The sequence below is a fragment of the Chlorocebus sabaeus genome, chromosome 9 (assembly GCF_047675955.1).
Source record: "Chlorocebus sabaeus isolate Y175 chromosome 9, mChlSab1.0.hap1, whole genome shotgun sequence".
NCBI classification, from domain to species: Eukaryota; Metazoa; Chordata; class Mammalia; order Primates; family Cercopithecidae; genus Chlorocebus; species Chlorocebus sabaeus.
The window spans coordinates 100,968,276-100,993,438 of record NC_132912.1 but is presented as its reverse complement, the minus strand read 5'-3'; the positions used below and the strand labels follow the sequence as shown (position 1 = coordinate 100,993,438).

Here is a 25,163-nt window from a genome sequence, read left to right as displayed (position 1 = left end):
AGCTTGGAGGACAGAAGAAGCCATTGAATTTTAAAAGCAATAATACCATCATAAAGAACTACCCAGGAGTATTTTACGTTCTCAGCCATTTTATAGACATCAACTAATTAATCCTCACAAGTCCCTTGGGGATGTAAAGTATTTAATGCACTCTTTACAAGAGACGTTCTTATGGGCAGGGAATGAGAAGAAATGGAAAGAGGAAGCAGAGGAGGGTTAGAATATAAGAAGAGTAGGTAGGCAGGGAAGGTCACCTGGATTTAATGCAAATGTAAACTCTGTCCTTGAGGACAGAGACAGAAACAGAATGCGAGAATGGGGTAGGGGAGATTATACTGCAAGATGTCATTCAATTTTTTTTTTTTAAAAGTCAAGTAATGGGGAAAAAAGGGGGCAACTATAATCAGAGAGGCTGATCTGTTCTTCACTTGTTGCAGAAGGGAGGTTAAAAATATAAGAAAAATATAGGAAAGAATTGTGTGGCAAAGTCAGAAAAATTCAGGATGAAAGAAATCATGATAAGAGAAATATCAGACCAGATTAGAAACGATCAAAAGAATGAACACTTAAGTACTACAGAAACACTTTTATTTTGGAGAAGAGCTACCTAGTGAGCACAAGGAATGTCAGGATGATGACATAACAGTTACATTTTTCAGCTAAGAGCTTAAAAATGCTCATGGACTCAGGGTTCTGCCACCTTGAGACCTTGGGCAAGTTTAACCTCTCTTGAAGCTAGGCTGGCTCATCTGTAAAAATGAGCAAAGTATGTCCCCCACAGAGCTGTTGTGAAAATGGAAATGAGATCATCCATGACAAGGCAAAGATGATGGTGTTGAGCACTTCATGGGCATCTAATAAATTAATGGTGTTCATTACTTTTATTATTAATAGCAATGTTCATCAATATTAATATTGATGAAGATGGTGATTAAAACATGAAGCTGACTCTGTAATTTGACTCGCAGGCATTATTACAGGCTTTTGCACCATGACCTTTTTTTTCATTTTTATAAATCACAGATGGGTTCCAGAGGGCCTTTTCTACTTCAAAATTTCATAACCCTTTAAAATTTTTCTCTCTGGAGAATGTTTTTAAGTTTGATAGAAAAATGGTCTTGCAGGTGAGATTATCAAGAAACAAAGCAAAGGGAAGTAAATAGTTTTATAAGAGTTAACTAATCTTCACGAAATTCTAGACATCAACAAAATGATCCTTGGTTTTATGAATCATCATTTACGACAGTCTAAGGTAGTTCTAATGGGATTGGATCCCTCTGACTGCTTTTAAAAAATCTATTATGAATTTTATGTTGAACAGGTTCTGATACTAGATCTAAACCTAATTCTAATAAATAAGACTGACCTACACACTCTACATTTAAAGTTTATGGCAGAGATTAACTGTCCTCCAGGATCTATTCACCCTTTCCTTCTGTTAGTTATAGAACTGATGCTCCCCGCCGAATTACGTTTAACTGATTAAACAAGTACATGGCTGCTGGTTTTGCCTGTTTTAGAACTTCATATGAAAACAGAACACTTGTTCTTATAAATAAAGTTTTAGTTTACAGCCATGCTCATTTATGTACTGTTTTTGCTTGCTTCTGTTTAACAATGGCAGAGTTGTCTAAAATATTTACTTATCCTTTAAGAGAAAGTTAAGGGCTATACCCTGACTTATAACAGAATCTTACACATTCAAGGTGAATTTTAAATTTAAATTTGTTATATCACACTACAGACCTGGTTCATTTTAAATATCAGGACTGAAACATTAAAGTATAATCCTTCTTGATACTGATTTTCTTCCAGACCCTGAAAATCTTCTTAATAACTTTCTTTCTAGATTATCATCTCTTTATTCCTGAAGCTTATTTTTTCTTGTAAGCTAAATATACAGAGGTATATACTTCTAACTCTTTTAACGTCTCCTATATAAGTATCAGCTATACACACACCAAGGGTTAGGGCAAGTGTTCTCAAACCCACTTATATCAGTGTGAGTTGATATTTTCACCATGGAATTAAATAAAATTAAACCAATGAAACAGGTGCAGAGCATAAAAAAGAAGAGTTATTGTGTCTGTAAAAATTTAGTTGAGGCCAGGCATGGTAACTCACACTTCTAATCCCAGCACTTTGTGAGGCTGAAGTAGGCAGATGGCTTAAGTGCAGGAGTTTGAAACTAACCCAGCAACATGGTGAAATCCTGTCTCTACAAAAAAAATACAAAAATTCGTCGGGCATGGTGACACACACCTGTGGTCCCAGCTACTTGGGAAGATAAGCTGGGAGGATTGCTTGAGCCCAGGAAGTTGAGGCTGCAGTGACCCCAAAAGGCGGCAAGAAAGAAAAAGATGGGACAAGTAAACACATAAAGATGGCAGGCAATTTGACAATACATCCAAATATATCAACAATTACAATAAATATCAATGGACTAAATGCACCATGAAGTCATCACTGATGAGAGTCTTTTTAAATGCTAAAATGGGGACTAGAAAGGCTATCTGACATTTTTAAAGAACTTAGAACAGTAGTTTAATATAGAAAATTTCTACTGGACCTGGAAAAGACAATAAACCAGCCTGATGCTAAAATATGAAAAACAGGGGATATGAAAAACAAGAGATGATTTCTCAGAAAACATTTTTTAAAGACTTCATCTCACACTCCCTAACATCCACAATCATTTGCATACTCACTGATAACTGCAGAAAACCCGTAGAAGGTCTTCAGTACGAAATTCTTGGGGAAAGTCATAAATTTCAATGACATGTGGGAATTCACAATCACTGAGGTCAATATCAGGAACTTCATGGTTGTAGTAATCAAATCTAGGTTCCTGGATGCTCTCTCTGCCCTTCGTATTCCCTGATAACTAAAAAGGAAGAAGCACATAAGTGCCGGTTACATTTAACCTGGCTATTGTAAAATATATTCCTATATATAAACAATCCTCCTCCCTTTCTCTACATGTTCTTATTCCTCAACCTTTGGCATAGTCTCTGTATTAATTCTACTGATAGATACAATAATGATCAGGTGCTTATCACCCAGTTTATACTATACATATGGAACAGTTGAAAAAATGTTAAAATTCCAGCAGACAGGCAATGCATGAAACTCAACTTGCATCTCTAACCAGCACACGAGAAAACACAGACTGAATACTGTGGTGAGTTATAAATGGTACATCTTGGAAACTGATGCTCAGATAATAGCTGAAGAGATTAATTAATAATATTTATTTTAATTGAGCTTACTGACCAGGCTCATATCATAGTTTCTTTTCTGGAAGTGAACAAAAATGAAGAAAATTTAAAAATAAAAATAAAAAAAAAACTTTTTTACTTCACTTTTTGTTGAATGTATTAAAGGGTGAGGAGACAGCTTACAAAGACATTTGTTGAGACAAATTAAGTGGTACAAGTAGTTATACTTAATGTCCTTAGCACGAGACCTACCTTAAGGAATGCGCATATAGCAGGCTAGTGAAGGAATTAATAAAGGAGGTAACAAATTAAAATTCTACCACCCTATAAAAAAAGTTGAACTTCACACTGGAAGCAAAAGAAAGAAAACGGGAAAGTGAAAAGTGGCAGCAAAGCCATGACAGTCATTCTGTCATTCACCTGTTATAAAACCTAGACGCTGCTGATGACCCAAAGCCACCAGATCCTTAAGATAATTTTTTTCTCTCTCTCTCTCTGTTAATCAAAAGTTCAAGGAGGTCCCTTCAAGCTTTCTCTGGTTTTAATACTGTGTCTCTTTTCCCATCAACTGAGGAAAATAAGAACTTGCAATGCCAGGAATATATATCTCCTTTCCTTGGAGAAGTTGAAAAATGGATTCAAGAGTTTTTTTGGGAGAAGGAGGAAGATGACTTGGATAATATCAATAAAAACTATTATTTATTCCTGTACTCCAGTTCCTTTTCTCTACTAAGCCTCAGTTTTACATGTAAAACATGGGAATAATAACAATACCTACACTTCATAGATTAAGTGCATGGACTAAAGGAGATGATATGGCAAATGCTTAGCATACTGCTTGGCACATAAGTATTCAGTAAATTCAACCCACTTTAAACCAATTTTAACCAAGCACTAAGTCTGTTACATGCCAAACCCCATATTAGTTCCACTCTGCTTAGGATGTAGAAAGCAGAAGAGAATGTTCTTCCCACCATAACAAGAGAAAAGACCAGCTGATCTATAAAATCATAACTTTTCTTGAGTTTACCAGAGAGCTGAGTTTGTAAGATAACAAGGGAAACTGGTTATCTTAAAATCCATATAATGACAAGTCTCTCCCAAAGAGAAACAGAATACATAAACTGTTTTGCCTTTGGCAGACCACTGGGAGAAGTGATCACCACATAAGTGGGCCAAGAAGATATCAGCTAAACTTTTAATAAATTCTTAAACATCTAGAGTAGACTAGTGTTAACAGTTTGGAATAACTCAGAGGCCAGGGACAAAAAGAGTCTGCGATAACTTGCAACTCAATCCCTATGCCAGTGCCACACTGTTTTGATTATTGTAGCTTTATAGTACTGTTTGAAATCAAGAAGCTTACTATAAAGCCTGAGTCCTCCAACTTTGTTCTTTTCAAAATCACTTTCGATTATTTAGGGCACTTTGCATTCCACAGATTTTGAGGATCTGCTTGTCAATTTCTGCAAAAAATTTTCTGCCAACCCGGCAGCTGGGATTCCACTGAATATGTAAATCAACTTAGGAAATATGTGAACAATATTAAGTTCTGCAGAAGATAAACATGGGGTGTCTTCCCATTTCTCTAAGTCCTTAATTTCTTCCAACAATGTTTTACAGTTTTCAGAGTATAAGTTTTATATCTCTTTTGTTAAATGTATTCCTAAATGTTTTATTCTTTTTGAGGTTATTGTAAAATTGTTTTCTTCATTTTCTGCAGTGACTTTGAGTTACTTTCCAAAACCCAAACAAAACAAGGAACTGCATGTTTGTACATTTATAAACTGGGGCTAAATAATACATTGTGAAAGATACAACGTAAATCACAAAATATCTTAGAAATATAAATCCTAAGAAATGTTATAGGCCAGGCGTAGTGGCACGGACCTGTAATCCCAGCACTTTGGGAGGCCCAGGCAGGCAAATTGCTTGAGTTCAAGACCAGCCTGGGCAACATGGCAACATGGAAAAACCCTGCCTCTACAAAAATTACAAAACATTAGCCGAATGTGGTGGCACACACCTGTAATCCCAGCTACTCGGAGTGGGAGTGCTGAGGCTGGAGGATAGCTTGAGTCCGGGAGGTCGAGGCTGCAGTGAGCCAAGACTGTACCACTACACTCCAGCCTGGGTTACAGAGCAAGACTTTCTATCAAAAAAAAAAAGGGGGGGGGTATAAAAAGGAAAGAAACGACAGGATAGTCTGGTAAGAAAATTTGATTATGCTCCTTTGCTCTAACCTAGTCAGCAAAGCTAAACTTGTATAGTTATATTTCATTTCTGAGGTACCTATTAAATATCTGGCTTCTGACACTGATTAAAAACTGTTAATAATAGCAAAAACCATAATTCTTATTCTACATTTCATGAAACAAATGAAGGCTACAAGTTACATACTTCTGATCAGTTCTTCCTCTATCACTCAGAATCCACTATCACTAGAGATTCCTAACTTTTCCTAGAGGAGGAAGAACTTCATTTCCCCCAGGGTACTGATACTGTTGGGATCAGCTCACATTTCCTCAGTAACACATTTTTTTGTGTGGAGGTAGGATATCATACTGTTAATGGAACTTTCTCTCCTAAGAATCTCAGCAAAACATGCAAGATAACTTGACAGAAAGGAGAGGATATGTGGCATAAAAGGGAGAAAGTGTCAAAGAGAGGATAATATGGGATGAAGATGGAAGTGAGGCAGAGAAAGACTGTGAAGAGGGATGGGGAGATAGGACCACTGACACAGAGGGATGAGACACGGCAGTATGGAAAGCTTTAAGAAAAAGCTCTACAATCTGATGTACTGATTATGCACTTTTGCAGTAGGCCTGGACTATCCAATACAGTAGCTGCCTGTCACATGTGGCTATGCAAAAAGTAAAATGTGGCTAGTTCAAATTGAGATATGTTATAAGTATAAAATACCCCTTAGATTTCAAGACTTAATACAAAAAGAAATATCTCATTAATAATTGTTAATACTGATTACATGTCGAAATATTTTGAACATACTAGTTTAAAATATATTATTAATTTTACCTGTTATTACTTTTCTAATATGGCTACTAGAAAATTCAAAATTATACATGTGGTTCACATTTGTGACTTGCATTGTATTTCTACTGTAGACAACAGAAACATTTACCATAAGAATCACATGTATTTGGGCAATCCCTCCTAGAGTCAATGTCAAACCTTCATAATATTTTTAATTAGGGCTAAGAATGTCTGATACAGCAAAAACAGAGGGTAGAGGTTTAGAATTTCATTCATTCTGATCTATTATAGACCTAGGGAAAGTTTACAAATGATTCAGAGAAAACAATTTTGAGTTATGAATCACAAATATTTTTAGGATTTTAAATAGTGGTCTGTGTTGCTATTTATAAAGCATAAATGATATGTGAGTATTCCTTCATATGCACAACCAGCTTCCATAAAACCATTCAACTAAATCAAAATTAACTTCCTGAAATAGAGGGTTTGAAGACACTTAGGGCCTAGCAGTCTGGTCTTGAAAACAAGTCTATAAACTATTACCCAACTAGTAATGATGTTATTGCCCTGATGCCTATTTGCAGAGGGATAAAAGGATAGGGGAAAGAGCACAAGGTCAACAAGGCATGCATCACTGAGTTTTTATTTTTTGTTTTCTGTTTATTTAATACTTAGTTCTTCAATATATAAAAGGAAAATACAAGAAGTACTGAAGTCACATGCCAATTATTCCCCACAGACAAAATTTATTTATATATATTCATATATGCATGCTACATTATGCCCTCCCTAGCTGCTGTCACTGGCACCCACACACACCATGAGGGGAACCTGAAAGCAGACCTGCCCATCTGTCACTCGTGCACACCTTCCTGGGGCCTAAGGATGAGTCTACACAGCTTTCCACTGCTACAACAACGAATGGCACGCAAGCACGCTGTCTGAGGGCTAGGGATTAGCCTACCCCACTCGCCACAGCCTGCACTCAAGGGCACCATCAGGGAGCCTGGAGAATGACCCACCCCAACCCCCTACCTGCATAAGCATTCTGCGTGCTGCTTGGGAGCCAGAGGGATAGCCCACTGCTGCTCCTACCATCACCAAAACACACTGCCCAGGGGCTCAAGGACCCATCTACTCACCCAGCACACTGCTGCCACTGCTGGCACCAAAGTAAACTGCCTGGAGGCCTAAGGATCAGCCTGTCCAGACTCACTACCTTTGGTGCACAGAACGCTGCCTGAAGCCCTAAGGATCAGCACACTCAGCCTGCTGTTATCCAAGGACTGGCCTCTACCTGGTGTCCTCATCCCCAACAAAGTTCTACTACAGCTTCCACTAACCACCACAGCCTAAGCCATTGAGAAGCTCACAGACACAAATGACACTGATTACAGCCCAAGAAATCATACAGAAACTATGCTACTGTACCCATCCAGAATCAAAACCAAAGTGCTGGACCCAACCAAAAGAACAGATATATCTATAGGAAAAAGTATTTTCCCTATGAAAGCCAATCCTTAAAATTTGAAGAAGTGACTATTACACTAGATGCACAGATATCAATGAAAGAACACAAGAAACATAAAAAAGCAAGGAAACATAACACTTCCAAAAGAACACAGTAATTATTCACCAACATTCCAATGAAAAAGAAATCTATGAAATGCCTGACAAAGAATTCAAAAATATTAAAGGTCAGTAAGATTCAAGAAAACATAGATAAATAATATAAGGAAATCAGACAAACAATTCATGACCTCAATGAGAAATTCAACTAAGAGTTAGAGTTCATAAAGAACTAAATCAATCCTGAACTGAACAATTCAATGAATGAAACAAAAAATACAATTGAGGGCAATAGTAGACTAGATCAAGCAGAAGAAAGAATTTCTAAACTTAAAAGACAGACCTTCTGAAATAACCCTGTCAGAAAACAAATAGAATAAAGCAAGCCTATGTGAAATGAGGGACATCACAAAGTGACAAATATTTAAATTTTGGGAGTTCCAGAGAAGAGATGGCTAAAGGCACAAAAAACCTATTTAATGATATAACAGCTGAAAACATCCCAAGTCTTGCAAGAGATATAGACATCCAAATATAGGAAGCTCAAAGATTCCCAAATAGATTCAACCCAAAAATATCTTCTCCAAGGCACACTGTAGTCACACTGTCAAAAGTCAAAGACTAAGAATTCTAAAAAACAGCAAGAGAAAACCTTCAAGTTATATAGAAGGGATATATAGAAGGGAATTCCCATCAGACGGGAACAATAAAGTTGTTCCCAGACAAGCAAAAACAGGGAATTCATTATCTTGAGACTGGACCTACAAGAAATGCTTAAGGAAATCTTACGCCTGGAAGTGAAAGGATGCTGTCTACCATCATAAAAACACATGAAAGTATAAAGCTCACTGGCAGAACAGACACAAATGAGAGAAAGAAGTCAAATGTTACCACCACAGAAAACCATCAAACTGCAAAGAAAAATAAGATAGGAAGAAAGAAACAAAAGATACATAAAACAAACAGAAAACAATAAAATGAAAGGAATAAGTCCTTACCTATCAATAACAACCATTATCAATAACAACCTATCAATAATAACCATATTTAACCATTTTAAATTCTCCACTTAAAAGATATAATTTAACTGAACAGATTAATAAACATGACCCAACTATATGCTGCGTACACTTCATCTGTAGACACATATTGCCTAGAAGTGAAAGGATGGAAAAATATATTCCACACAAACAGAAACCAAAAGCAAAGCAGGGATAGTTATATGAGATAAAACAGACTTTAAGTCAAAAACTTTAAAAAGGGCTGGGCATGGTGGCTCACACCTGTAATCCCAGCACTTTGGGAGGCCAAGGCAGGCAGATCACTTGAGGCCAGGAGTTCGAGACCAGCCTGGCCAACATGGCGAAACCCTGTCTCTATTAAAAATACAAAAATTAGCTGAGCATAATAGCGTGCGCCTATAATCCCAGCTACTCAGGGGGCTGAGTCAAGAGAATTGCTTGAACCCAGAAGGCAGAAGGTGGAGGTTGCAGTGGGCTAAGACCATGCCACTGCACTCCAGCCTGGGAGACAGAGCCAACTCTGTCTCCAAAAAAAAAAAAAAAAAAGGAAAAAAGAAAGAAAAAAGAAACAAAGAAAGTCATTATATAATGATAAAGGGATCAACTCAGTAAGATGATATAACATTGTAAATATATATGCACCCAACACAAGAGCACCCAGATATATAAAGCAAATACTATTAGATCTAAAGGAAGCAATAGACTCCAATACAATAATAGTTGGGGGCTTCAACATCCTACTCTCAGCATTGGACAGATCATTAGACAGAAAAATCAACAGAGAAACATTGCATTTACACTGCACTGTAAACCAAATGGACCTAACAGACATTACTGGAACACTTTATCCAGCGACTGCAGAATACATTCTCATCAGTACAACCTAATGAAGCACCTCAAAGAATTAGAAAATCAAGAACAAACCAAATCCAAAATTAGTAAAAGGAAAGACTTAATACAGGTAACAGTGGAACTAAATGAGAGACTAAGAAAACACAAAGGATCAATGAAACAAAAAGTTTTTTTAATGCAAAAAACAAAATCAATGAAACACCAGCTAGACTAACCATAGTGAAATCATTATATGATTTGCATATATTGAATCATCCTTGCATTCCTAGAATAAACCCCACTTCATCATGATATCTTTTTTTTTTTTATGTTGAATTTGGTTTGCTAGTATTTTGGTGAAGATTTTTGTAAAAAATGTGATACATTACGTCAACAGAATGAAGGTCAAAACCCATATAAACATCTCAATAGATACAGAAAAAGCACTTGATAAAGTTCAACATCCCTTCATGATAAAAAACCCTCAACAAATTAGAAATAGAAGAAACATACCTCAACATAATAAAGGCTATATATGACAAACTCACACCTAACATTATGATGAATGGGAAAAGCTTTCCACTTTTCCTCTAAGGACGGGAACAAAGCAACAATGTCCACATTCACCACTCTTACTCAATGTAGTACTTGAAGTCCTAGACAGAGCAACAGGTAAGAGAAATAAAGAACTGCCAAATTGGAAAAGAGAAAGTCAAACTGTATCTCTTTGAAGATGAAATCATCTTACAGAAAAATCTAATGACTCCACCAAAAAACTCTCATAACTGGAAAAAAAAAAAAATTCAGTAAATTACCAGATACAAAGTCAGCCAGTATAACTCAGCATTTCTATACACCAACACCACACTAGTTGAAAGAAAAATTAAGAAAGAAATCCCATTTATAATAAATACAAAAAATGAAATAAAATACCTAGGAGTAAATCTAACTAAGGAGGCAAAAGCTCTCTACGAGGAAAACTACAAAACACTGATGAAAGAAAACTGGAGAGAACACAAACAAATCGGAAGACATCTCATGCTTATGAATTGGAATAATTAATACTGTTAAAATGACCGTACTGTCTAAAGCAATCTAAAGATTCAGTGCAATCCCCATCAAAATACCAACGACAATTCTTCATAGAAATAGAAAAAACAATACTAAAATTTGAATGGAACCACAAAAGACAAAAATTAGTCAAAGCAATGCTGAGCAAAAAGAATAAACCTGGAGGTATCACACTACCTGATTTCAAAAAATACTGTAAAACTGTGGTAACCAAAACAGCAAGGTATTGGTATAAAAACAGGCATACACACCAATGGAACAGAATAGAGAACCCTATTCTGTTCATGCATTTACAGCCAACTGATTTTCGACAAAGGCACCAAGAACATTGGGGAAAGCACACCCTCTTCAATAAATGATGCTGAAAAAACTGGATGTCTATATGCAGAAGAATGAAGTCAGATTCCTATCTCTTACCGCATATAAAAATCAACTCAAAATGAATTAATGACTTAAACATAAGACCTGAAACTATAAAACTCTGTTATGACAGCCCTAGCAAACTAATACCTTATTCCAGTAAATAAGGCTGGAAAGGAAGAATGGAGTTTCAATTTCCTCACCAACATTTTGATTTTAAATTCAACTATAACTGACATGTCATATTTATTCCTATATTCCCCCACTGATCATATTATCTTGCAAACTAGGCAGTTAATATATATTTATAGAATGAATAAAATGCACATGCTTCAAGTTAATTATTCTGTCCAAATGCATGCTTAACAAGACTTATGCTAGGCTGGGTGTGGTGGGTCATACCTGTAATCCCAACACTTTGGGGGGCTGAGGTCAGACAATCACTTGAGGCCAAAAACCAAGACCAGCCTAGGCAACACAGCAAAAGCCCTCCTCTACAAAAAATAATTTTTTAAAAATTAGGCAGGCGTGGTGACATACACCTGTGGTCCCAGCTACTCGGGAGGCTGAGGCAGGAGAATTGCTTGAGCCCACAAGTTTGAGGCTACAGTGAGCTAAGATCATGCCACTGCACTCTAGCCTGGGCAACAAAGTCAGACTGTCTCAACCCCCACCACCTAAAAAATAGATGAACAAAAAAAACCCAAGACTTATTTGATTTATACAACAACAAATATATGTATGTTGAGACAGGGTCTCATTGTGTTGCCCAGGCTGAAGTTCAGGGGTATGACTTGGCTCACTGCAGCGTCTGCCTCCTGGGCTCAAGAGATCCTTCCACCTCACCCTCCCCAGTAGCTGGGACCACAGGCACATGCCACTACGCCTGGTTAAGTTTTGTATTTTTTGTAGAGATGAGGTTTCGCCATGTTGCCTAGGCTGGTCTCAAACTCCTGCACTCAAGCGATCCACCTGCCTCGGCCTCACAAAGTGCTGGGATTACAGGTGTGAGCTATCATGCTCAGGTAACAACATATATTTTTTAAATGATTCTAAATGGCACTCTAAAATTGGGGGAAAAAATTGATACTTTTTTCTTTCCCTTTACCAATCAACTTTAATTGCCCTGGTTAATAAATCATGAAGAAAATTCAGAATAAATTATAAAAAGAAAACAAAATTTCAAAATAAATCATCTGTACTTCTGATAGTGACAAACTCAGGACTTGATTCTGGAAGGAGTCTGTATTTTTCACAAGCTGTTCTCACAACCTGGAATGCTTTTTCTGCTCATGTTCCTTCTTCTCCCAAGATCCAGCTTCAATCTTTAACTCCTCTTGATGCTTCTTTCCCAATTTACTCCAAATTTGGCGATCTTTCCTTTCCTATATTGCTATTTCCTAACACTTAGCAGTTGGATATATATTACATTTCATCAATTCTAAGATATATCCTTTTTTTCACATTTTAATATCACTGACATAAGGATGCATCACAATCAACATATTGTTATTGCTCCCTGCACATGCATATCAGAAGCACCAGTACCGAAACTGGCAGAAAGGGTGGTCAGTAATGTGGAGGAAAATTCCAGATATTAGAACAGCTCTACATAAGTGCAAAGGTGTCTTAAGAATCCAGCAACTAAGATTTTTGGTTCTTTTATGTATTAAGAAATGCTGCATCATCAAAGTTCTTAATGGCAAAATGAATGACACTGAATAGAAAAGTATCAATATCAGTGGCTGAATCAAGAAATTATTAGAAAGAGTTGGATTGTGAACGTGAAGTATTAGGAAAATCTTAACCAATTTATTTTACTACATTTTTTATGTATGAAGATGAAATATGACAAAAAAATTTATGTCCAATTAGGAGGGTTGTTTCAATATGTATAAAATTCAAATTCTAAGGGAAAAGCACTGTGTCGAAGTTTTTTCTATCTTAGTAATACATAAAATAATGGTATATTTCACAATCAAAGGCATTTCCAATTCATTGAAATAGAATACTTTTTTTTCTAGTCATTCCTGAGAATAAGTCTCATCAGTTCCACAAGACTGTACACTGCTTACTGTTATCCTTCTCTTTTACCCCCAACATCACTAAGATCAGCGCTGGGCACAGAATATTTGTTCAATATCTGTTGACTGGCTGAGACCTGTCAGGTAGAGACAAAGGCTTAATGTCATGGAAAGAACAAAGGGCTAGAAACCAGGAGGCACAGATTCTAATGCCAACTCGGGCATTAACTTACTTTAGCTACAACCCTTCTGGGTCTTAGTTACCTCGTCTATAAAATAAGAAGGGGCCAGCCTAGTTTGTAGGCTAGACTGCTGAATCCATGTTTAAGGAGTTGACAGTCTTGTGGAACTAATGAGACTTATTTTCAGAAATCATTTTAAACACTAACATTCCACTTTTTAAAAATGACTTGTGCAGTTCTATCTCTAAGACAGGATAAAGCTCTAGTTCTGAGTCCTTATATGTCAAGGACTATAATATAAATTCTGGCTCATCTTGGAAGATAGGAATAAGAACATTTTTGTGGGTACTTTTAATTAAACACAATTAAACATAATAAACCACTTTACAGTTACAGGTATAACAAATTTAAATGAGAGGCACTGGGGGTTACAGGAACAAGGACAAAAAGATTTGGGCACAAGTTGGTGGTGTAAAATTACTACAGTTGCTTCAAAAATCTATTTACATAGAATTAACCCATATAATCAATTCTCAATTATGTAGGTGAGGTTATTCAAGTCCTTCATTTCTGTTTTTCTCTTCCACTTAACTGCTTGTTAACTCACTTTCTATTGAAGAAAATCAATTTAAAATTTTATGATTTACTATAAACCCTAACAAATTAAAAAATGCCCTAACCATACTCCACAAGCCATATCTCATGGAATTCACTGAAACAAGCACTGTCAAGGACAGAGCAAGGTATACTAGGAATCTCTGAATCTTCAGACAAGAATCCTTAAATAAAAGTTTCCTTGTACTGACAATATGGGCCAAGAACTGTTCACCTTTCTCCAGTTTTGAAAGAGGATCAGAAATTAAAATGCTGCTGGCTTCTATGCTAATTCTGAGGAAAAAATGTTATGCAACAAATATAACAGAGCTCAGAAGGGGGATTTTTAATTTTAGGAGTCATCTGGTTACAAAAACAAAACAAACTATGAGCGATGGAATCTACTTAATGTTCCCTCTTTCTGTTTGGACCAGAGATCTAGTCATCATTCACTAATGGATTGAACAATAAAAACAGAGTACATAATTCACTCAGATTCTTCACTGGATGTCCCAACTGACTGCATTAGAATATACAGCATCTGGAAAGTGAGTCTATAAATCCCCACTTAGGCAGTCAATAACATGTCAATTCAGACATTTTTATAAAAATATGAATTATAAATCTGTTAAAATGAGCTGCAACTATTAAAAGACACTGTGAAAAAAATTAGAACTAGACAGGTGAGGGGGTACATGGGAACTCTGTACTCTGTTCAATTTTTTAAATAAATCTAAAACTACTCAAAAATAAAGTCTATACATTTTTAAAAAATAGAATAGAAAACAGAAATTAGAAACACAGAACAGCATAGTAAAAGTGGGAACTATAATTTCTTGTTTAATTCTATAGCCTCACCAACATGAAACTGCATCAACCAGTCCAGCACTGGGGGATCTAATCTCCTTTTGTTCTTTTTCCCCCATCCTATCCCTCTAATCTCCTTTTGAAGTCATATTCTGTGTCACTTATCAGGCAATGAAATACAGTTTTAGTACCTCTGTTATAAGGTTGTTTTATATTAATTACCCTGCAGATTGCTGTGTAACTAGTCACATAGTTACACATTGTCTCTCCAAATAAAACATGAACAACTTCAGAGCAAAAGATAGCATGCAGCACAGTGCCTTTAACACAGCAGTGATAACAATATATCTCTAGCTATTTGGGATTTACAGTTTATCAAACTCTAAGTGTTCAATATTTGCTATTTAACTGAAAGGTGATGGGCTACCAAGTATTTATGAGGCATCGAGGGGTTGGGATATGAGGGCTTTCCTCTCTTTGTATGGTTATATAATTTGCTTTTAGTGACTGGATCGTAAGTTTTTCCTTTCAGTTTTGGGTTTTGCACTTAACATGGACACCATTTTTGCAAAATACTATAGGGAGATAGAAAGAGTATAACAATGTAAGCTAGCACACACAGAGAAGTAAGACGGGTGGGATAGGATGGTATTCCTTTTACTCTTCTCTTTCCCATTATGGTCTACATACTATTATAGAATATGGTTGTATAATATTAGTGGCTTTCTGTAACTAAAAGAAGGCCTCAAATTCTTACAAAGTTTAGGAGATACCTACTTAAATATTTACCCCCATCTAAAAATTCAAATCAGTGCCACAAATGACAATGACGGTGACAGATGCTGGTATCTATCAACACCAATGTTACATTCTTGGTATCCCATTAATCCTTCTACCAATAGATTTGCTGATCAGTACAGATGGCAGTAGGGGCTATGAAAGTTTTTTCTAGTGAACAATAACTCCTGTATTCTTCTACCAAGAATTCAGAAGGCTAAAAAAAGTCATGCCAATATCGTGTCCTTCATCAATTACCACCTTAAGTTTCTGGGCATTCCATACTGTGGCTTTAGGAGACTAAGTGTGATTTTTGGAGACTCATCAAGAGTTGCAGTTCTGGGAGCTCAATAATGACCTACTTACACTCTAACCCCTGAGGCAGTTTTGGAGGTTCAAATGTCACAGGAAATTGCTTCACAAGCCAATGGCTGTCACACCTTGCTCTACAGCATACCTGACCATTAGAAGTATTAGACATACCTCCATATGTCTAGCTGTTATCATATCAAGAAACAGGCCAGCTGGGATGATAGCCAAAAACCTTTGGTTGGAAAGGTTTCAAGGTAGGCAGGCACTCACTCTGGTTTAGCACTTAATAAAGTATGTTTGGAGCAATAAAAATAATAAACCAGAAGTCATCAAAGGGTTATTAATGTTGCTGGATTTGTGACATCTTTTAATAACATTATCACTATTACATTTTCTAAAACTCAAAGCACAGGAGCCCATAGTTTTGCAGTTGGATCTGCTACTTGCATCCTCAATTTCCTTCCTTCCTGCTCTTATTTATGCTCATTCCTCAACACAGACTCTACTCTCTTCCAAGTACCTCCAAACATAAGCCAAACACAACAACCAGACACTGTCCAACCTCAGCTTAAAATACTGTATTATCTGTTTTCCTCCCAATCCCAGCTTTAGGTCATCCCAATGTCCTTTTTAACTATATTACTATGCTCCTCAAAATACTGAGTTGTTGCCTAAATTATTTTACACCTACTCTAAACACTGCAAAGACCTGAAAAACTGAGTTGTACACCTGAACTCCCCCTCTTCCAATACACAAGCCATATCCATAAGCTACCCCACCGAATCCAAGTTCCAGCCCCTGATGTTTTGAAAGCCCCTGGAGGCCACCCTAAAAAGACAGAGTCCCCAACTCTGCCCTATCAACTCCATCCATTGGATAAATATTTACTGAGTACTACACCATGTGTAAAAGGCCATGAGAGCCATGCTCTTCTTTTGGAAGAAGCTGTTCATCTCTCCTCCATGTTCATGTGCTCTCTATTCCTCATGCAGTCCTTTCACCAATTCTTGCAAACACTGTTTCTTTTCTCAGTCTAAAGCCTTCTCTCAATGCTTTAATTCTTAATAACATCTCTATATTCACCTAGCTTCCCACCTTATTATTATTTCTTAACCTGATTTGGATCTCAAACCTCTACTGAACAGTATGTTTCTAATTATGGGCTGACAGTCATTTGTAGTTCCCCACTCACATTCTCATATAGATTTAAGTGTATTACCTTTGAGCAGTGGTTCTCAAGCTTTATGTGCATCAGAATCACCTGAAAAAGTTGTAAATAGTTTGCTGGGCTAAATAAATTGCATTTCTGACAAGTTCCCAGATGACACTCATGCTGCTGATCTAGGGACCATACTTTGGAAATCACTGCCTTTGAGAATCTGATGAAAGCTATGAAAAAACGCACATACGTACATATAATTTTGCATGTAATTTCAAGGGGCTCATGGATGCTCACTCATAGATATTCTCTGCTCTATATTTTGTTCTGAGGAATGTTTAAGATACAGTGTTTCCTGACCTGACTGTAGGATGTGCTCGTTTGTGGTACAGGGAAATTCTTTCTGTGCAAACACCTCCCATGAACGAGGTGGGATGCTTGGTATTGGAAAGTCAGTTCTGTCCAATGGGCTGCCCTCTTCAGTATCATGTGGCTCGTTTACAGGCATGTGATAATTTTTCTATACTTCTAGCTTAATTCTCAGAAACAAAAGACTCATCACTTAGTATTCAAAAGGGTCTTTGGAATGCCTCAAAAGAAACCCTTTAGGTGAGGAAATGGTACCGTAGAAAGAACATAAACATTGGATTAAGACAGAACTAGACTGAAATCCTGATTCCGCCTTTCCTAAAGGTGTGACCACCAAGCTTCAACTTCCTCATTTATAAAACTGGTGCTCTTATAGGAAAATAATTTCTTCCCTTCCAGGCAAAGGTTATGTGAACCAACTACAGGGAATGAAAGAGGGAGTGGTTCTACTACTTAAAACCAGTGATTCTTATTTATGGTAAGGAATTTAAATGTTGGATACAGAGTAAACATCTAAATTAAGAAAACAAAAAGACTGAACTGAGTAATTTCTAAGATGCCTCAAATCTAACATTTATTTATGAATTCTAATTGGCCAGCATATCATTATTCACTTACATTTTCTATTTATGCTAAATAGGTAATTCATTCTTCAATTTAACCCAGTATAAACTCCTTAAAAAACAATGATACTTTCTTGTATTTTACCTTTCCTTTCTCTACTTCCTTCCCTCTACAGTGTCTAACACTCCAACATCCACAAGAAAATAAAATATAAATAACAACAGTAATAAATTATTCTCCTTCCCTTAAATAGGCCCATGTAAAAGATACCTTGTTAAAACAGAAAAACCTTTTTGAAGAAGTTTTCCTTTGTATTTCCTCAACAGATAGCCAAAATCCATTAAATTCATCTTTATTCAATAAGATCTCTCAGGGCTTGGCTATTATAGATATAGCTCAATGCTGTATATTTTATTTTTTAAAGATCTATCAGATATTCTCTTCTCAATCTACAAGTCTATTAGTTTATTGCAGGAACTGTCAAATATCAGTGAATGTGCATCAATGTCTATCAGTATTACCACTGAAATCCTAATTTATAAACTGTCTAAGCATCAAGCAATTTCAATTAAACATACCTCTTGTAGAAGACGTGGATCCAGGCAGTCACCATCATCGTTAAACATAGACTCCCAGCTCTCCTCAGTGGCAGTAATTCCCTCTGTGTGAGAAGTTTCATTTGCTTTTGGTTCAATGGATGTTTCCACAGATAATGATTCCCTATCAGGAAAAGATACACCAAATTCTACATTCTCTGAGTCATCTTGCTCTTTTGTTTTGAACTCTTCGGCAGTTCTTAGTTCGTGCGATGCTTCTGTTGTATCACCAGCACTACCCAGATCAATGCCCATGGCACTGTCTGAAAGTACTTTTGTCCCATTTAACATACTGAGTTCAGAGTCCAAAAAAGTGTTATAATTACTACCAGCAATCTTTTTTATAGGTAAGGAGGAAGCACAATCTGACAAGCTCTCTATCAACTTTCCTGTTGACTCCATAAAACAAGATGAAATACTCTCAGCATAAATACCTGAGCAAGCAGTCAGGTTGCTGAAATTTTCAGTGTCATTCCCACTTCCAGCTACATGAAGAGGGAATGCATCTGCACTCATTCCTATAAACTTTGAGAAACTTCGTGTATTATTAGAGATCTCATCAGCTATACTAACTGCAACTACATAAGAGCTATCAACAGTTACATGATCACTACAGGACGTAACTGTGGTGTCCATCATACATGCTTTATTGGTAATGTCACCTACATTCTTAAATCCATTACCTCTATGTGTTTCATGAGCAAGGACAGCTGTATCAGGAGGTTCGTGTTTTACATGTAACTCATCAACAGTAATGTCATTCTTCTCACATTCTCTAATCATCACTGGACTAACAGTGTCATTTGTGCTCTCTGACAGAGAGATGTGACCCATAGTTTCAGGAATGGAATCTGTATCTTTTTGATCTAAGATGAAACCTGTACTATTGGCTATACCGCCTACATTCTCAGCTTCAAAATCTATGCAAGTTTGATCAAAGACACCATCTGGACTTCCAGGAACAGAAGTAGTGGTGATGCCTCCGCTGCTGGGCTTCAATATTCCACCTGATGTTTGCATGCTTTGTTGCACAATTTCAGAATCAGAGCTTAGTTTTATTGGTACAATCACATTCTCAGGTTTCATGACAGAACTAAAAACTCTAGGAAACTCATATAGTATCTCCAAAACCTTGGTATTAGTTTCAATTCTGCCTTCCAAATCTTTGTGTTCAAATGTTTCCCCATCAGGTTCATGCCTACTGAAGTCACAGAATTCCAGATTTTGGAATGGTTTGCTTGGAACCTGAGCCTCACTGATTTCTGAACAGGCCTGTGACAGAAGTATCCTCTCATGTCCTGTCACATCTGTAGTTTCAACTTCCAAACACTCCACTTTCTTTGGTTTAAAATGTCTCTGTAAAGGTGCATTAGTTATAACCCCAGCATTTGGGGCTCCCTGCTGATGTCCTTGGGATAATACTTCTTTGGATTCAGTGGTTCCTCTCTTAGAACAAACTCTATTTGTTTTTTGAAGGCATGTGTCCTTTCTTAATTTTGTTGAAGATTTTTTTCCTTCTCTACAATTATGCTCCTTTCTATCAGGATTGATACCTAGTCTTCGAGCCTCTGGTTTGTCTCTAAAGACTTCTTTTTGGGAGAGAGAGCTTTCTTTTTGCTTTTCTTTCACCACAGAGTTAGGTGAACCACAGCTTTCTTCTTCATCACCTGTCCTAAGGAGTACTGCACCCCTTCGAGCTTTAGGTACATAAAGTGCCATGTCAGGCCTTCTGGCTCGAACTCTGCATCTCTCTGCTTCTTGCTGCATGGCACCAACACAATCTGCAAGAGAAGAATGATTTAATTATCAGACACTAATTGCAATGTATTGAACCAAAGATTTTCTTTTTTCTTTTTGAGACAGAGTCTCACTCTGCCACCCAGGCTAGAGTGCAATGAAGAGATCTCAGCTCACTATAACCTCTGCCCTCCCAGGCTCAAGTGATCCTTCTACCTCTGCCTCCCGAGTAGCTGGGACCACAGACACATGCCACCGTGCCTGGCTTTGTGGTTCTGTTTGTTTGTTTTTGTATTTCTGGTAGAGATGGGGTTTTGCCATGTTGCCTAGGCTGGTCTCAAGCCCAGGCTGAGCTCAAGGCAATCCACCCACCTCAGTCTCCCAAAGTGCTGGGAGTACAGGCATGAACCACTGTGCCCAGTCTTTTTTTTTCCCTTTAATTTTTTGGTTTTGTTCAACATAAATATATATGCACATAAAGTGATTTTTGAGAGTAACTTGAATGTTGGCTAGAAAATGAAATGACTTATCAGAGAATGCTTTCTAGAAGATGTTGCTTTTGATTTAATATTTTTTAGAAAAGAGAAAGTAGTGAAAAAGAGAAAAGTATTATTCTATTAATACCATTTAGTCAAGTGACTTGCTATGAATTTCCCTTGCTTCCAGCAGTAATAAAACAGATCTGGCTAGGATGAAGGAGGGTAGAAGACGGAGGAAACTGTGATGAGACAATTCACTCTAGTAACTTCCTGACAACCTCCACCATGGTAGCTCAATGGAATTTAACAAGAAGAAATATAATAAAAGTTAAACCTTTATCTACTATCTACTAAATACAAGAAAACGTGCTAGGGAATTTCATATTGAATTATTCTTTTAATTTTCAAAATAATGCTATGAAGTAGGGATAAGTTTGTCCAGGACAGAGTAAGGAGGTGCAATACACAACAGAGAAACACTCACATACATGCAGATGCACCCACTGTTAACATTTCACAACATACATTTCAAAAGGAGATAATGAGAAGGTAGAGAGGAAAAAAGGCTAACACATCCTGTCCACTCTATTCCAGACCCCTAAAATTTCACCTGGTCCAGAATATTTCCTTGGTGAAAAAGCTCTATTCTCATGGCACAGGCTATTTTCCTTTCAGCCCAAGTAATATTGTGGCCCTGATCATTAAGTATCTCCAGTGATTATCTTGTTCTTTTTCTCTTTTGATATCTTAGTTAATATCTAGCCCAACATTCTTCATGTATTTTATATATTCCATTTGAGGAAGAATATGACCTTAACATTTAGCCATGCCAGGATTTTTCAAAAAATGCCTAATTACTGATTTTTCAAAAAATGCCACACTAAGTACTGAAGTGTGTTTCATAGGAAGGGATACCAGAGACATAGCACACCTGGATTATAGTAAATAAAACAACTGACAAAATATATCATAATGAACTTTTGGATATAAAATGATGAAATGGGGATTACTTAGCAAAACTGATAAGTGGACTCACAAAAGATTAAACCACAAAAAATAATGGGTAGAAATGAATTTAGAGATTAAAGGAGGATTATATAGCCCTTTGAAATTCAACATTTTATACAATAATTTAGATGTAAACAATAAACACTGAGTGCTTATCAAATCTGCAACTGACATAAAAATGACAGAACACCAAAAATTAAAAAATTAAAATTCAGTATCATTTCTATAATCTGAAATGCTGTGCTGAAAGCAATATGAAGGTATAAAACAGTAAACACAAGGATCTCTTTTGGAGTTTTTTTTTTTTTTTTAAAAGAATCAAACAAAAGACAATTTGCATAAAGAAAGATCTAAAGGCTTTTATTTTGTTCACAAGGTCAATAAAAGCCCCAAAATAGTGACGTGATGTTTCAAAAAGGCAACACACTCTTAGATTACAGAGTTTAGAAAATATGTCACACAGTGTAGAGCTAAAAGAACTAAAGGTATAACTCTTGCCCAAAGAGCCCGAAAAACCACAGCTAACTTTATACCTGAAAGATTGGCCGCTCTATAAAAGACACAAAATTTCTTGTTTATGTTTCTGTTTCTCCAGAAGTCAGTACCAGAACCAAATGTTAGAAATAAAAGGAAAACAAAATTTAGTTCAATGTAGGAAAGAATTCTACCTCTAGATTTCTCCAATGTTATTATCAGAAAATGAGCTCTATCTCTAGCAGAATTTAGATAAAGGCTGGATGACTGACATATACTAGAGAAACTCTAAATTCTGTAATTCTATTTCTAATCTGCAATAGACCTATCGAAGGCCTCAAATTATCTACTTTAAAATTATTATGTGCCACAGTTAATGACTTTACAAATTCAACCTTTTTTTCTTAAATAATGCTGACATACAGTCATAATACTACTTCCTGTAGCTGAAAATCAGTATAATAAATTTGTATTACTATCTATTTTCTATAAAAGCAATGATTTCAACTGTGCCATGACTAGCAGTGTGCTGGCAAATATTCAGCAATCAGCTTTCCAAGTGGCCTTCGTAGTATTACTTGATGTTTTTCTTTATGTCACTGATGTCAATGATGTGAATGACTTCTTAGCTGAAGTAATCATTTTTTTAATAATGGAAGAATATATACTTTTTTTTAGTTACAATATAATAGCTAAAGGCATGATACATTTTTATTAGCAGCATTCTCTCACTTTAAGTCTAGACAATCAAGAAATAATAAATAAAGTCCTATTTATGACATTTGACAATCTCTGTAGTATAAATATTCTTGCCATAGTTAATTTCTAGTTATCACTATGACATTACCAAACACAGAGTTGGGGGGAAAAAATGTACAAAAGCACACCATTATAGTATTTCAACCAGAGATACGATATACTTACATAAATAACTTCAAAAGCATAGATCATAATAAAATGCAATAAAATAATTAGGAAGTGAGGAGTTTGGAGTATTTATTAGCTTTTAAAAATGTAATTTTAACAGTAAGCCTATGTTCTTTAGTTTTTAATAATAGCTGTGTTTAACAATCAGTTTGAAGAATTCCTAAAATTTTAACCATCAGTTCTCAGGCCAGTAGGAGACACTCCAATCCACCACTATGCCCATTCTTTCGTAACTCACAGACACAAAAAAGGAGAAGCATTCCCATTCTTGTGGACTGTCAAGATACAGTAGTCTCCACTCTTACCTGCAGGGGATATGTACCAAGATCCCCAGTGGATGCCTGGACCATGGATAGTACCAAACCCCATATATATTGTCTTTTACTACACATATATACCTATGATAAATTTTAATTTATAAATTAGGCACAGGAAAAGATTAACAATAACTAATAATAAAATAGAACAAGTATAATATGTAATATTGTTACATATAATATATAAAAGTTACATGAATGTGGTCTCTCAAAGTATATTATAGTATGCAATATTTTCACACCATGGATGTCTACAGGAACTGAAACTATGGAAAGCAAAACCGTGGAAAAGAGGAGAACGCTATACTGCCAATTTAATTTAAAGCCTTGTTGCATTTTTATGAATTTCTTTTGCAACTATAGGCATGAAAGGCTTTTCACATTGGGAGTGGGGCTGCCTGCCATACAATTTTTTAAAATGTACCTTGGATTAAACTTTTCCCACCCTGCTACCTGCTATTAGCACTTGATATTCTCTCTTTCTCTCTTTTTTTGAGATGGAGTTTCGCTCTTGTTGCCCAGGCTGGAGTGCAATGGCGCGATCTTGGCTCACCACAACCTCTGCCTCTTGGGTTCAAGCTATTCTCCTGTCTCAGCCTCCCAAGTACCTGGGGTTACAGGTGCCCACCACCATGCCCGGCTAATTTTGTATTTTTAGTAGAGATGGGGTTTCTCTATGTTAGTCAGGCTGGTCTCAAACTCCCAACCTCAGGTGATCCGCCCGCCTCGGCCTCCCAAAGTGCTAGAACTACAGGTGTAAGCCACCGTACCGGGCCGATATTTTCTCTCTTTTAAAACAGTTTTAACTTTTTTACAATGTTCTAAGTGCTTTTTATCCATCTAATTTGCTTCTTAACTAGACAGAATCCATTATTTGGGGTGCATTTTGCAGCTAATTTATCCTTGAAGGACCATCAGCATGCACTCTGTTAAAAAAAATTACACTTTCTAAAGGGGAAAAAATTCAGATTCCTTCATAATGGAGGTCAGTCAATTGCTAACGCATGCCTTTAAAATATTTTAGGCCAAATCATTTTTTTATATTATACTGTTGAACACTGGGATCATACCTGAGCACCTGTCCAATTGCTTCTACAGTTTCCAAGGCTCCCTGAGAGAAAATATTGGTAACTTCCTTTAAGTACCTCTCTGATCCATCTTCAAGAGAAATTGAACAAGCACAAAATAAATTGGGCTTTCATATTTTCACAACAGAACGTCAACGGTGTTTGTCCCATATTTGGTGTCTAAAACATAAGGATCCCTCTTCAATCAACAACTGAGTATTGGCACTTAAGGCACTCATTGGAACCATGAATTGATTTAATCCAGTATTCACCAAAGACTCACATGAGACATCCGATATTTGAGAGAAACTGACTAATGGGCATACTAACTATTCATTCTTCTAGAACAAATTTGGTATTTGTTAGTTCATCAGAATGTATCATAGCTAAACTATATATATTGTCTTAACATTTTATCTGGGAATAATTTCATACCTATAGATGTTACAAAAGTAAAAATAATACAAATAGTACCCTTACACTGTTTACCCATATTCACCAATGGTTAATATTTCACCTCATTTATCATTTGCAATCATGCATATTCCTCCTCCTCTTCCTCTCTTTACATACATACATACATACACACACACACACAGATGCAGTTTTTTTCCTGAATATTTTTGAGGGCAAATTACAGACATCATGGCCCTTTGCCCTAAATACTTCAAAGTATAATACATTTCCTATAAATAGGGATA

At 36.4% G+C, this 25,163-nt stretch overlaps 1 protein-coding gene across 4 annotated transcripts in view; it reads right to left on the bottom strand.

Moving 5' to 3' along the window:
- Nucleotides 1–25,163, bottom strand: part of R3HCC1L (R3H domain and coiled-coil containing 1 like) — a 104,938-nt gene that overhangs the window by 10,608 nt on the left and 69,167 nt on the right. For 3 of the 4 annotated variants that reach the window (XM_007963781.3, XM_007963780.3, XM_038009417.2), the window contains 2 exons: nucleotides 18,436–20,234; nucleotides 2,709–2,884 (listed from right to left, as the gene is read on the bottom strand). In XM_007963781.3, the coding sequence (XP_007961972.3) occupies nucleotides 2,709–2,884; nucleotides 18,436–20,220 (1,961 nt within the window). In that variant the 5' untranslated portion in view covers nucleotides 20,221–20,234. Of the gene's footprint in view, nucleotides 1–2,708; nucleotides 2,885–18,435; nucleotides 20,236–25,163 lie in introns of those variants that run through there. The other variant, XM_073019242.1, reaches the window with a different exon arrangement.